Here is a 15,558-nt window from a genome sequence, read left to right as displayed (position 1 = left end):
GGGACTCCCGGGCAGAAGGGGCCGGGCGCGGACAAAGGCCGGCTCTCGGTGCGGCGCCGGACAGTGTCCAGAACCGGCGGGAAGCAGCCGTCCCGGGGCAGCGCCTGCGGCAAGCAGGGTCCTCAAGCGCCGCCGTTTAATTGGCAGGGCAAAAATTCCGCGTAGCAGACCCTCTCCTTCCCGTCGCCCTAAAAGGCCCCAGGCCGTGACCTTGGACACCTGAGGAGCCGCCGCCGGCCCCCGGCCCGGTCCCACAGGACGCCCAGGGCGGCAGCTGTTGGGCTTCGAACCGCGCAGCCGCCGCGGGCGGGCTCCAAACGGCCGGGCGGGGACCGGGAGGGCGGCGAGTCCGGCGCCTCTCCCCGCCGCCTGTCAGCTCGCTTCAGAACAGCTAGCCTCCGCTCCCGCCCTCCAGCCCGGGGCCGCGCACCCTCACGTCACCTACCCGGTCCCACACCATCCCAGAGGCCTCCGGCGCTCGGGCCCTCTGCCGAAGCGGCGCTGCCTCCTGCCCCGGGCCTGAAATGGCTGCGGAACAAAGAGAATCTGGGCTCCAGCGACCGCCGGTCCGATTGGCCGAGGGGCGGAGCCCGCCGCGGGAACTTTCGGCGGCGGTCGCCTTGGCAACGGCGGCGGGACTGGGAAAACCTCGGCCCGGGCCTGACAGGCCTGCGGACTGGCGCTCGGCGGCGTGCGGCAGCGGTTTCTAAACCCGCGCTGCCGCCGGGGTCCTGCGGCCTCGGGTCCGGGCCCGCCGCGGGGCTCGCACGCTCGCGCCCTCTGCGGCCCGGGCGCTGGCCCGAGCCTCTGGCTGGCGAGGAGCCGCCGCGGACGCTGTGTGCACCGTGAGGCTTCGACCAAAATGTCCCTGTAAGTGTGGTTGACGAGCGTTGTCCAGGGCCCTCCTAGCATGACGACCCTAGTCCTTCCTAACTTCTATCCCCCAGCATAGTCTCCAGAGTGACAGGCTGCCCTGGGCGCCGGTTGCACACGGAACATGCCGCACATCCCACAGTAATACAGTTCCAACGTCGCTCGTGGAAAGCAGAAATGGCCTCAGTAGAGATGGGCTGACGGCTCCCTCCTAATATTGCATGATAGGCTTTTGAAATATGCTGTAACTAGCATATCAACTGCTATGTAGGTGACATTAAATGATTTATAAAATTAAGTTTTATGTCTCCAGGTGTTTGTTCATGTAAAACTGTAGTTTCTTGCTCTTAAAAATAACAAGCCATTTTGCAGTAACCGGCCATCATGAGAAATTCAAGTATCTTCTACTATTCTCTCTGAACACAAAATAATTTAAAAAGGGAGAGGTGGACTTTTTATAATCATAATAATGGTAATGAATAGATAAATATCAGTTTTCTTCCCCCACATTACTCATATAAATTTTTACTATATGTAAATATTTTATTTATTTTTAATCTTCACCTGAGAATATTTTTCCATTTATTTTTTTAGATAGAGTGGGAGGGAGGGGGAGAGAGAGAGAGAGAAACATCCACATGAAAGAGACACATGGACTGGCTGCCTCCCACAGGACTCGGACCAAGGCCACGGATGGAATCTGCAACCTGCCCTTGGCCAGACCTTTCTGTCTGCTGGCGCTCGCTCTAAGCGCTGAGCCAAACTGGCCAGGGCCATATGTGAATATTTTAAATTTGCCTAGTTAATAATTATTTCCTAAGGTGATGATGCCTGTGATACTTTTCTTCCTCACATGATCAATGTGTGTAAAAAGGCCAGCAGTTTTGACTATCCTACTTGCAAGTGCTGTATGTATTACGATATGTGTAGCGGTTGTTGCCTTCCAGGCATACTGTAGCTAAAATTATAGTACCAATACTAGAAACTTTTTTTTTTAAAAATTTATACTGAGATAGCTTATTTGTTAATAAAGTTGTTAATTTTCATTTGCAACAGCAGTTATTTTTTAAAAAGTAAGTTACAGTTTGCATCCAAGTCACGGCACCCTGACTGTAAAAATTAAAAAAAACAATACTAATTTACTTAACGTAAATTTGAGTATAAAAGGATCATTTTTATCATAAGGAAATGAACAATAGCAAGAAAAAAATACTTTAAATAACTAAAATACTCATGATTTGAACTTTTTTTTCATCCTCACCCGAGGACATTTTTGCATTTAGCTTCAGAGTGGGAGGGAGAGAGCGGGGAAGACAGAGAGAGAGAAACTTTGACGTGAGAGAGACACATCAACTGGTTGCCACCCACGTGACCCTAACTGGGGCCTGGGACAAACCGAACTGCAACCGAGGTACGTGCCCTTGGCTGGAATCAAACCCAGGACTCCCTGGTCCGCAGGCTGACGCTCTAACCACTGAGCCAAACCGGCCAGGGCAACATTTTTTAATGTTAATTTGATAGCAAGAGGATATGGCAGTGTATGGCAAAAAGAGTCCCCCCCACCCCCAAACAGGAATAGATTACTAAGAAAAAAATTTAATGTAAATCTTCCTAAATTATAGGCTAGTATAACTGCAGGAAATTTATATCTATTCAGATAGCAAACTGGACTTATTTCTTCATTTGAAAAGATCTATCTTGGAATAGGGAGCCTTGATCTGTATAAATCAGGAAATGTGTGGTATCTGCATTCTACTTTGCTAAAGAAAAATAATAGGAATGCTTTCCAAATGTAAAGTATTAGCAAATAATGACAATTGTAAGGAACTATTTATTGACTAAGCAAATTAATAAGGAATTCCCCTGGTTAATAGTTTGGAAATAAATGAAGTGAATTGAAAACAAGTACAGTATTATTTAGTGTATGTAAGAAGATTTACTGGCCAAGATATTTTGAAAGAAAACATATTAATGATCAGATATTGTGAAATTGAGATTAGTCAAATCAAATATCCATTCTTTTATAAAACTTAAATGAAAGTGAATTGAAATTTTAGTATAAAATAGTTCTGTATTAAATAAATAGATGATTAGACATGTAGCCTTTTGTCTCCATCCTCAGTTACATTTAAAAAATATATTTTAAACAGTAAATCTTTTTACCAATAATGGTTTATTAACCTAGCAGTTTATTTCATTTTACTTTTCCTGTTATCTCTGTTTTCTCTTTACACAGTTTGCACATAAAATAGCAGCTACCCGGGAATGTATTCTCTTTATGCCCAAATACAATATAACAATGCTCACATGGTAAAACTTTGAAGAAGTTTTGTTGGTATTTTTGAATGATAAATACTGAAATTAAAAATAGTAAATAAAATTTTATTTTAATCTCAAAACCTGTAACGGGTATCTTATATTTTAAATTTCTACATTAAATTTTTTCTGAGGTGAAAAAAACTGACCAAGATACAAATGAAAGAATGGTAGAAATTGCAAAATAACATTAAGGGAGAAAACATCCCTATAAGCTTTCCTTTTAGGAAGGAAAAGATGCTTACTCTGTCAGATGTAGCATTGCCCAAACAAGCATGAAGTTGGGAGGCAGAGGACCTATATGCAGATGCTGGCTTTATCACTTATGAACTCTTTCAGTTCAGTGTTGCCAACCTTCACTTTCCTTGTCATAAATAGGATTAGCAAGATAAAGTATATTAGAAGCTCATTAGCAGAGCACCTGGCAGAAAGAGGGCAATGAAAGTATTATTATATATTAATACATATAAAAGAACAGATATTTGAGGAGGATTAGTTATTGAAAAAATAATAGGCCTGAAGATCCAAAAATTGTTAAATAAATATATTTAATAGGTGATTGTTGATGAGTATATAGAAACTCAGTAAGAGAAGTGAAACAATTTTTTAGATGCCAGCAAACTTCTAAAATAGAATGTCTGAGAAGTGTTTCCATATATATTTTTTTCTTGAGAGAGAGAGGAAGGAAGAGGGAGCTAGAAACATCTAACTGAGAGATACATTGATTGGCTGCCTCCTGCACGCCCCCTACTGGAGACTGAGCCTGCAACCTGGGCATGTGCCCTGACCAGGAATCAAACCGGAACCTCTCAGTCCATGAGACAACACTCAATCCACTGAACCACACCAGCCAGGCAATATGCTTCCATCTTATACTTCAGAAAGATGTGGGAATCTCATTATATTCTTTAACACTAGACAGTTTAAGGAATTGTCTTCCATCAGACATTTTCAGATTGGCATTAAGGAAAAAATATTTTGCCTTGGCCAGGTGGCTCAGTTGGTTGGAGAGTCATCCCATACAACAAAAGGTTGTGGGTTTGATTCCTGATCAGGGTACATACTTAGACTGTGGGCTTGATCCCTGGTCAGGGCATGTGTGGGAGGCAACCAATCGATGTTTCTCTCACATCAATATTTCTCTCTCTCTCCTTACCTCTCCCTAAAAGCAATAAATATATCCTTAGGTAAGAATTTAAAAAAATTTTTTAAAGTAATTATTTAGAAAAATTTAATTCAAATTTTGAAAGAGGACAGTTATTGTCAATATTCAGAAATGGGTAAAAAATTTATAGGTATTTCTAATTTAAAGCAAACCCAATATATAGTTTGAATGTACAAAAAAAGTAAATTAAGGAGTATTACTAACTAGGAAAGGATTGACTTCAGATAGTTCTTTTAGCTATTAATATCTCCTAGTGATTAAAAAAAGCTTCTATGTATAAAAGGGTCTAACTAGACTTCTACTTCTGGGAAGATGGAATAGACATACTCTTCTCTATTCCTCCAACTAAGTACAGCTAAAAACTCTGAATGTTACATAAGAAAGAACAAATATAAGGGGACTGAAAGATGAAGAGAAGACAGATCAGCTAGGGCCCTTGAGACCCAAGGAACAACATATGGTTAGTTTCCCGGGTCTCCTTTTTCCTTCACATATCCCAGACTTGAAAATGAAGAAGCTACACCTAAGGCAACAGAAACAAAGGGAAAAAAATGAACACATGGGACTACATCAAATTAAAAAGCTTCTGCACAGCAAAAGAAACAACCATGAAAAAAGAAAGGGATTCCACAATATGGGAGACCATAATCGCCAATGATGACTCAGATAAGGGGTTAATTTCCAAAATATATAGAGTGCTCATACAACTCAACAAAAAGAGGACAAAGAACCCAATTAAAAAATGGGGAGAGGACCTAAAAGACACCTCTCCAAACAGGACATACAAATGGCCAAGAGACATATGAAGAAATGCTCAACATCACTAATCATCAGAGAGATGCAAATTAAAACAACTATGAGGTATCACCTCACACCTGTCAGAATGGCCACCATCAACAAATCATCAAACAACAAGTGTTGGCGAGGGTGTGGAGAAAAGGAGACTCTAGTACACTGCTGGTGGGAATGCAGACTGGTGCAGCCACTGTGGAAAACACTATGGTGTTACCTCAAAAGTTAAAAATTGAACTTCCATTTGACCCAGTGATCCCACTTCTAGGACTGTACCCTAAGAAATCTGAAACACCAGTCAGAAAGAATATATGTACCTCCTATGTTCATAGCAGCACTATTTACAATTGCTAAGATCTGGAAACAATCCAGGTGTCCATCAGTAGATGAGTGGATTAAAAAGCTTTGGTACATGTACACAATGGAATACTATGCAGCTGTAAGAAAGAAAGATCTCTTTTCCTTTGAGATGGCATGGAAGGACCTGGAGAATATTATGCTAAGCGAAACAAGCCAAGCAGAAAAAGACAAGTATCACATGATCTCACTTATTTGTGGAATATAATGAACTGCTGAACAAACAAACTGCTGAACAAAATGAACCCAGAGACATGGAAGTGGGGTACAGGCTGACAAGCCTCAAAGGAGGGAGGGGTTTGTGGGGGAAGAGATAAACCACAGAACTTACATGCATGTATGCATGACCAATGAACATAGACAACAAAGCTGGGGATGGGGTGGGGGGGGGGGAGAAGGAGAGGAGGGTGTCAATGGGGGAAAAATGAGAAACATCTGTAACAAAAACAAAATAATAAATAAATTAAAAATAAAAGAAAGAAAATGAAGAAGCTGGCAATCTGGAAATGCCAATGATGCAGACAAAACAAAAACAAAACCCAAAATACTGCTCTCTCTAGCTGATGGACCAGTAAAGAGGCAATATAGCAGACAGAAAACACTTAGTCAATAACTGTTCTACTCCAGCCAGAAACAACAGAAAAAACTGTGTCACCCCTACAAGTGGCTGAAAATATTTGCAAATCACATATCTGGTGGGAGAAAACATTTGCAAAGGCCTATTGGAGAGCCTAGACTTGCAACCTTAATAAGGCTGGAAGTTACATAGAGCCCCTTTCTCCCCTCATCTGCTGTCAGAGAAGGCTTAGTAGAGAACCAGGACTTTCATCTCCACTGGCCAGTAAGAGGAGCTTCCCATCTTGAATGTCAGTGGAGGCCAAGTGGAGAACTTGGACTGCTCTCCCAACCTGGCAGCAATGACTCCACTCACACATTCACTTCCAGTGTTGTGTCAGAAAAAGCCAGCTAAAACAGAAGTTTTAAATAAGATCTAATGTCTCGTAATGTGCTACCCCAAATATCTAGGTTTCAATGAAAAATTGTTCATTATTTCAAGAACCAAGAAGATCTCAAACTGTATAAAAAGACAATAAGTGACAAAACCAAGATGATAGAGATGTTAGAATTTTCTGACAAAGATTTTAAAGCAGACATAAATGCTTCAATGAGCAATTACAAAAATGTGAAAAGGAAAACAGAACATTTCAGCAAAGAAATAGAAGGCATAAAGAACCAAATAGAAATTTCAGAACTAAAAAATAAAATAATTAAAATAAGAAACTCAGTGGAGCCCTGACTGGTGTGGCTCAGTGATTAGAGTGTCAACCCATGCACCAAAGCATCTCAGGTTTGATTTCTGGTCAAGGGTACATGCAGCCAAAATGGGAAGACAAAGAAACAGACCCCAAATGAAAGAACAGGAAAAATCTCCAGCAAAAAGAACTAAATGAAATGGAGACAAGCAATTGATCAGATATAGAGTTTAAAGCAATGGTTTTAAGGATGCTCAACGGCATAACAAAGGACATAGAAACTATACAAAAGGACCTAGTCAGAAATGAAGAATACATTGGAAGGCATGAACAGTAGGTGGGATGAAGCAGAGGATTAAATCAGTGATTTGGAAGACAAGGTAGAAAAAACACCCAATCAGAGAAGCAAAAGTAAAAATAATTTAAAAAATGAGAATAGTATAAAGGACTTTTGGGACAACATAAAGCATAATAACATCCACATTATAGAAGTACCAGAAGGAGAAGGGAGAGAGCAAGGGATCAAGAACCTATTTGAAGAAATAATGATAAAAAAATTCCATAACCTGGTGATGGAAAAAAACACAAGTTCAAGAAGTGCAGAGAGTTCCAAACAAGATGAACCCAAAGAAGCCCACACCAAGACACATCATAACTAAAATTTTAAAGGTTAAAGACAAAGAGAGAATCTTAAAAGCCACAGGAGAAAGACAGTAACCTACAAGGGAGCTCCCATAAGACTGTCAGCTGATTTCTCAAAAGAAACATTTCAGGCCAGAAGGTACTGGCATAAAATATTCAAAGTGATGAAAAGCAAGGACCTACAATCAAGACTACTTTACCAGCAAGGCTATCATTTAAAATTGAAGGAGAAATAAAGAGTTTCTCAGATAAGAAAAAGCTAAAGGAGTTTGTTACCATCAAACCAGTACTACAAAAAATGTTTAAGGGCCTTCTTGAAGAAGAAGGAGGAGAAGGAGCAGAAAGAGTAAGAAGAAGAAGGAGAACCCTGGCCAGTTTGGCTCAGCGGTTGAGTGTCGGCCTGTGGACCGGAGAGGCCTGGTTTTGGTTCCCACTAAGGGCACGTAACTCGGTTGCAGTTTGTCCCTGCCCCAGTTGGGGTCATGTGGGTGACAACCACTCAATGTGTCTCTCTCACGTCCATGTTTCTCTCTCTCTGTCTTTCCCCTCTCTCCCTTTCACTCTATCTGAAGATAAATGCAAAAATGTTCTTGGGTGAGAATTTAAAAAAAAAGAAGGAAGAGGAGAAGAATAAAAGGTCTGAGCCGACAGGAGATCACATCCACAACACAAGGCCAAGGTAGAGCAAAACAGCTTTATTGAATGCACCTGGCTGCAGGCGAGCTGAGCCCAAAAAGGGTCAGCCTCGAATCACAGTTGGGATGTAGGTTATATACTCTATTTCTAGCTTCGGACAGTTCCTGCTGACTTACTCTGCCTGTCCCATTGTCCACTTTGCATTTGGACTGGTCTGGTATCATATCCTGCATCTGCTGGGTGGTTCATTGTCTTGTGGATAATCTGATAATCCTTACTCAACAGAAGACTGAGCAAAGGTCATGTAAGCAAGACATTTTTACTGTTTCCACCTTTTGCAAGCTTTTACCTTTACCCTTTAAAATTTTACTAACCCTTCAAGAAGAAGAAAAAAACAAACAAACAGAGGAACATATTTAAAAGAATAAATTGGCAATAAATACCTATCAATAATTATTTTAAATATAAATGGCTTAAATGCTCCAATCAAAGGACAAAGAGTAGCTGAATGGATAAAAAAAGACAAGATATATATATATAGTGAGTACAAGAGACCCATCTCAGAATGAAAGATACAGCTTTAAAGTAAAGGGATGGAAAAAGATATTTCATGCAAATGGAAAAGAAAAAAAGCTAGGACAGCAATACTTATGATTGACAATATAGACTTTAAAATAGGCTACCATAAGAGACACAAAAGGGCACTATATAATGATAATGGGAGCAATCTAACAAGAGGATATAACCCTTGTAAACATGTATGCATCCAACATAGGAACACCTAAATATATAAAGCAAATCTTGATGGACACAAAGGGAGAGATAAACATAGTTGGGGGTTTTAACACCCTATTAACATCAGTGGATAGGTCTTTTAGATAGAAAATCAACCAGGAAACAGCAGCCTCAAATGACATAGTAGATCATATAGATTTAATTGATATCTCCAGAGCATTTTACCCCAAAGCAGCACAATATACATTCTTTTCAAGTGCACATGGAACATTTTCTAGGATAGACCACCTACTAGGACACAAAACAAGTCTCAATAAATTTAAGAAGATTGATATCATATCAGACATCTTCTCTGATCACAATGGTATGAAACTAGAAATCAATCACAAGAAAAAAAAAAAAACCCTGAAAAATGCACAAAGACATGGAGACTAAATAACAGGTTACTAAACAATGAAGGAGTTAACAATGAGATCAAGGAGGAAATAAAAAGATATCTTGAAACAAGTGAAAATGAGAACACAACAACACAAAGTCTATGGGACACAGTGTAAGCAATCCTAAGAGGGAAATTTGTAGCATTACAGGCCTACCTGAAGAACAAGAAACATCTCGAATTAACAATCTAACTTTACACTTAATGGAACTAGAAAAAGAACAACAAACAAAGCCCAAAGTGAACTGAATAAAGGAAATAGAGATCAGAGCAGAAATAAATGAAATAAAGTATTAAAAAAACAATACAAATGATCAGTGAAACCAAGAGCTGCTTCTTTGAAAAGATAAATAATATTGACAAACTTTTAAACAGACTCATCATGAAAAAAAGAAAGGAGACCCAAAAAAGTAAAATCAGAGAAGTAACAAAATCGGAGAAGTAACAACTGACACCAAAGAAATACAAAGGATTGTAAGAAAATATAAATAACTATAGGCCAACAAATTGGACAATCTGGAAGAAATGGACAAATTCCTAGAAACATACCACTTTTCAAACGGAATCAGAAAGAATCAGATAGTTTGGACAGACAGATTACAACTAGTGAAATTAAAGCAGTAATCCAAAAACTCCCAATAGACAAAAGTCCTTGATCAGATGGCTTCACAGGTGAATTTTACCAAACATTCAAAGAAGAACTAATACCGATCCTTCTCAACACATTCCCAAAAATTGAAGAGGAGCATAAATGCTAATATCCTCAACAAAATATTAGCAAACCAGGTCCAGCAATACATTAAAAACATCATTCACCATGGTCAAGTGAGATTTATTCTGTGATGCAAGGTTGGTACAATATCTGCAAATCAATAAATATGATACACCACCTAAACAAAATGAAGGATTAAACCCACATGATCATCCTGGCTGGTAGCTCAGTTGGTTAAAGCATTGTCCCGATATACAAAGATTGCTGGTTTGATTCCTGGTCAGGGCACATACAAGAATCAACCAATGATCATCAAAGAGATGTAAATTAAAACCACTATGAGGTATCACCTCACACCTGTCAGAATGGCTGCCATCAACAAATCATCACACAACAAGTGCAGGCGAGGGTGTGAAGAAAAGGGGACTTGAGTACACTGCTAGTGGGAATGCAGACTGGTGCAGCCACTATGGAAAACAATATGGTCTTTACTCAAAAAATGAAAAATTGAACTGCCATTTGACCCAGTGATCCCCTCCTAGGAATATACCCTAAGAAGCCTGAAATGCCTATCAGAAAGAATATATGTATCCCTATGTTCATAGCAGCACTATTTATAATTGCTAAGATCTGGAAACAGCCCAAGTGTCCATCAATAGATGAATAGATAAAAAACTGTGGTACATGTACACAATGGAACACTATGCAGCTGTAAGAAAGAGGGGTCTCTTATTCTATGAGATGACATGGAGGGACCTGGAGAGTATTATACTAAGCAAAATAAGCCAAACAGAGAAAGACAAATATCACATGATCTCACTTATTTGTGGAATATAATGAACAGAAAACGCTGATAAACAAAACAGACCCAGAGACATAGAAAGAAATATGGTTCAGATTGACAAACCTTAGAGGAGGAGGGCTCGGGTGGGCGTTTAGGGGGAGGGATGATATAAACCAAAGAACTTATATGCATGTATGCATAACCAATGGACATAGACAACAATGCTGGGGCGGGGATGGGATAGGGAGGAGTGTGTCTGTAGGGAAAAACAAGAAACATCTGTAACAAAAATAAATAAATTAATAAAAAAAAAACCATACAGACAACAACAACAAGAATTAACCAATGAATACAAAAATAAATGGAACAACAAATTTATGTTTCTCATTTCCACTCTTTCTCTCTTCCTTCTCTCTCTAATCAATAAATAAAAATTAAAAACCCATGTAATTATATCAATAGATACAGAAAAAGCATTTGATAAAATCCAGCACTCATTTATGATAAAAACTCTCAGCAAAGTGGAGATAAAGGGAACATACCTCAAGGTAATAAAGGCCATATATGACAAACCCACAGCCAACATCATATTCAGTGAGCAAAAACTACACACGTTCTCCTTAAGATAAAAAACAAGACAGGATGTATGCTTTCACTGTTATTCAGTATAATACTAAAAGTCCTAGCCACAGTAATCAGACAAAAAGGAGAAATAAAAGCATCCAAATTGAAAAGGAAGAAGTAAACGTCATTATTTGTAGATGACATGATACTGTATATCAAGAACCCTAAAGATTTCACCAAAAACCTGTTAGAACTTATAAATGAATTAAAGTAGCAGGATACAAAATAAATATCCAGGAATCAATTGCATTTTTATATACCAGTAATGAACTATCAGAAAAAGAAACTAAGGAAACAATCCTATTTTCAATTGGAGCAAAAAACCCCAAAAAAACAAAAAACCCAAAACAAACAAAAAACTCCCTAAGAATAAATTTAACTAAGCATGTAAAAGACCTAGACTCAAAAAAATACAACATACTGAAAAAAGAAATTGAAGAAGATACAAACATGTAGAAGCATATACTGTGTTCAAGGATAGGAAGAAGTAACATCATTAAAATGTTCATACCACCCAAAGCGATCTATGGATTCAATACAATTCCTATCCAGATACCAATGGCGTATTTCACAGAACCTGAACAAATAGCTTAAAATTTTATATGGAACCACAAAGATCCCAAATAGCCACATCGATCTTGAGAAAGAAAAACAAAGTTGGAAGGATCATGCTACCTGATATCAAACTATACTACATGGCCATAGTCATCAAAACAGCATAGCACTGGCATAAAAACAGACATATAGATCAATGGAACAGAATAGAGAGCCCAGAAATAAACCCACATCTTTATGGTCAATTAATATTTGACAACGGAGACAAAAACATACAGTTGGGTAAAGACAGTGTATTTAATACATGGTGTTGGAAAAATTGGACAGATATATGCAAAATAATGAAACTAGAGCATCTTACACTAAAAATGGATTAAATATTTATTTATTTACTTATTTATTTATTTATTCATTTTTTTATATAGAGCAGGAGGGCGAGAGGAAGGAAGAGAGAGAGAGAGATAAATCAATGTGAGAGAGACACACATCAACTGGTCGCCACCCACAGGAGGAACTGGGGACAAAATACAACTGAGGTATGTGCCCATAGCGGGAACCGAAGCCAGTCTCTCCGGTCTGCTTTAACTGCTGAGCCAAACCGGCCAGGGCTGAAAATGGATTAAATATTTAAATGTTACACTTGAAAGCATAAAATCCTGGAATAAAACATAGGAAATTAAATTTTGGACATTTCTCATAGCAATATTTTTTTCTGATACATCACATCAGGCAAGGTAAACGAAAGAAAAAGTAAACTAATGGGTCTACATCAAACTAAAAAGTCTTTGTACATCAAAGGAAACCATCAGCAAAATGAAAAGACAACCCACTGAATAGAAGAATATATTTGCCAATGATACATCTGATAAGTCATTAATATCCAATATTTATAAAGAACTTATCAAACTCACACCGAAACAATCCCAAACAATCCAATTTAAAAATGGACAAAGGATCTTAATAGACATTTCTCCAAAGAAAAGATACAGATGGCCAATAGAGGTATAGAAAGATGTTTAATATCACTAATTATCCATGAAATGCAAATTAAAACCACAATGAGATCTCACCTCACACCTGTTAAAATGGCTATAATCAATAAATCAACAAACAAGTGTAGGTGAGGATGTGGAGTAAAGGGAACCTTTGTGCACTGTTGGTGGAAATGCAGATTGGTGCAACCACTGTGAAAAGGAGTATAGAGTTACCTCAAAAAATTAAAAATGGAATTGCCTTATGACATAGTGACCTAAGAAACCCAAAACACTAATTGGAAAGACTATATACACCCCTGTGTTCATTGCAGCGTTATTTGCAATAGCCAAGATTTGGAAGCAGCTCAAAAGTCCATCAGCAGATGAATGGATTAAAAATATATGATATATTTACATAATGGAATACTACTTGGCCATAAAAGAAGGAAATGTTACCATTTGTCATAGTCTGTATGCACCTGGAGAGCATTATGCTAGGTGTAAAAAGCCAGTCAGAGAAAGACAAGTACCATATGATTTCATTCAGATTTGGAATTTACTGAATAAAATGAACTAGAGTCACAGAGAGTAGGCTGACAGCTGTCAGGGTTTGGGGCTGGGAGGTTGGGTGAAAATGGTGAAGGGATTAAGCAAAAAAAAAGAAAAAAAAGAAAAAAACAAAACCCACAAACTCTTAGACATAGACAACAGCATGATGTTAACAAAGGGAAAGGGGGCTGGGAGAGGTAGAAAAGGTTATAAGGGGGAAAAAATGGTGATGGAAAATTTGATTTGGGGTGGTAAACACAATACAATATGCAGATGATGTATTATATAATTATACACCTTAAAACTATATAATTTTATTAACCAATGTCACCACAATAAATTCAATAAAAAAATAATAAAAATTAAATTTAAGTTTAATTTCACTGATGTATTAGGAGTTAGTGTTCTGATTTCATTATAACCCATGGGGTATTACATGAAATTGATTCAAGTAAACTGTCATATAACTTTTCATTTTTTGTATGTCATGAAAATTCTTTAGAAAATTAATTTACAAATGAATTAGCAGCTTTCATGGAACAAAGAAATTGTGTCCAGAAAGATATGTATTTTTATTTTATTTTTAAAAATTATTTTATTAATTCTTGTATTTTTGCAAATTTTATTAATTTTTGTTACAGATATTTCTCCTTCACCCACCAGTACCCTACTCCCCATTCCATGCCCTCCCCCACTCAGCATTTTTGTGTATGTCCATTGGTTACCCCTATATGCATATAAGTTCTTTGGTTTAGCTCATCCATCCTCCCTGCCCCCCTCCTCTGAGGTTTGTCAATCTGAGCCATACTCCTTTCTATGTCTCTGGGTCTGTTTTGTTTATCAGCTTTTTCTGTTCATTATATTCCACAAATAAGTGAGATCATGTGGTATCTGTCTTTCTCTGATTGGCTTATTTCACTTAGCATAATACTCTCCAGGTCCCTCCACATCGTCTCAAAGGATAAGAGATCCCTCTTTCTTACAGCTGCATAGTGTTCCATTGTGTATATGTACACAGTTTTTTATTCATTCATCTGTTGATGGACACTTGGGCTGTTTCCAGATCTTAGCAATTGCAAATAGTGCTGCTATGAACATAGGGATACATATATTCTTTCTGATAGGCATTTCAGACTTCTTAGGGTATATTCCTAGGAGTGGGATCACTGGGTCAAATGGCAGTTCAATTTTTCATTTTTTGAGTAAAGACCATATTGTTTTCCATAGTGGCTGCACCAGTCTGCATTCCCACTAGCAGTGTACTCAAGTCCCCTTTTCTTCACACCCTCGCCAGCACTTGTTGCTTGATGATTTATTGATGACAGCCATTCTGACAGGTGTGGGGTGATACCTCATAGTTGTTTTAATTTGCACGATTAGTGATGTTGAACATTTTTTCATATGTCTCTTGGCCATTTGTATGTTCTTTTAGGAGAGGTGCCTACTTAGGTCCTCTGCCCATTTTTTAATTGGGTTCTTTGTCTGCCTTTTGTTGAGTAGTATGAGTACTTTATATATTTTGTAAATCAACCCTTTATCTGATGTATCGTTGATTATGATCTCCCATATAATGGGTTCCGTTTCCATTTTGATGCTTGTTTCTTTTGCTGTGCAGAAGCTTTTTAGTTTTATGTGGTCCCATGTATTATTTTTTTCCTTTGTTTCTGTTGCCTTAGGTGATGTATCAGTGAAAATTCTGCTGCGTGTGATGTCTGAAATTTTGTTGCCTACATTTTTTTCTAGGATTTTTATGGATTCACTGGTCACATTTAAGTCTTTTGTCCATTTTGAGTTTATTCTTGTGTATGATGCAAGTTTGTGGTCTAGTTTCATTTTTTTTTTTTTTTTTTTACATGTAGCTGTCCAATTTTTCCAACACCATTTATTAAAGAGGCTGGCTTTAGATCATTGAATGCTCTTGCCACCTTTGTCAAATATTAATTGAGCATAATGTCTTGGGTCCATTTTCGGGTTCTCTGTTCTATTCCATTGATCTATATGCCCGTTCTTGTGCCAGTACCAGGCTGTTTTGATTACGGTCGCTTTGTAGTATAGTCTGACATTCGGTATTGTGATCTCTCCTACTTTGCCTTCCCCCCCCCCCCCAAGATTGCTGTGGCTATTCGGGATCTTTTTGGTTCCATATGAACTTTTG

General features: G+C 38.4%; 1 protein-coding gene across 1 annotated transcript in view; it reads right to left on the bottom strand.

The window, feature by feature from the left end:
• TNPO1 (transportin 1) overlaps nt 1–536 on the bottom strand; it is a 98,936-nt gene extending 98,400 nt beyond the window's left edge. The window contains exon 1 of the mRNA XM_036278558.1: nt 446–536. Within this exon, the coding sequence (XP_036134451.1) occupies nt 446–460 (15 nt within the window). The 5' untranslated portion in view covers nt 461–536. The remainder of the gene's footprint in view (nt 1–445) is intronic.
• Nucleotides 537–15,558: the final 15,022 nt, after the last annotated feature.

This window comes from Molossus molossus, unplaced genomic scaffold, assembly GCF_014108415.1.
Source record: "Molossus molossus isolate mMolMol1 unplaced genomic scaffold, mMolMol1.p scaffold_m16_p_3, whole genome shotgun sequence".
NCBI classification, from domain to species: domain Eukaryota; kingdom Metazoa; phylum Chordata; class Mammalia; order Chiroptera; family Molossidae; genus Molossus; species Molossus molossus.
The sequence above is the reverse complement of the archived record's forward strand: the minus strand, read 5'-3'. Positions and strand labels throughout refer to the sequence as shown.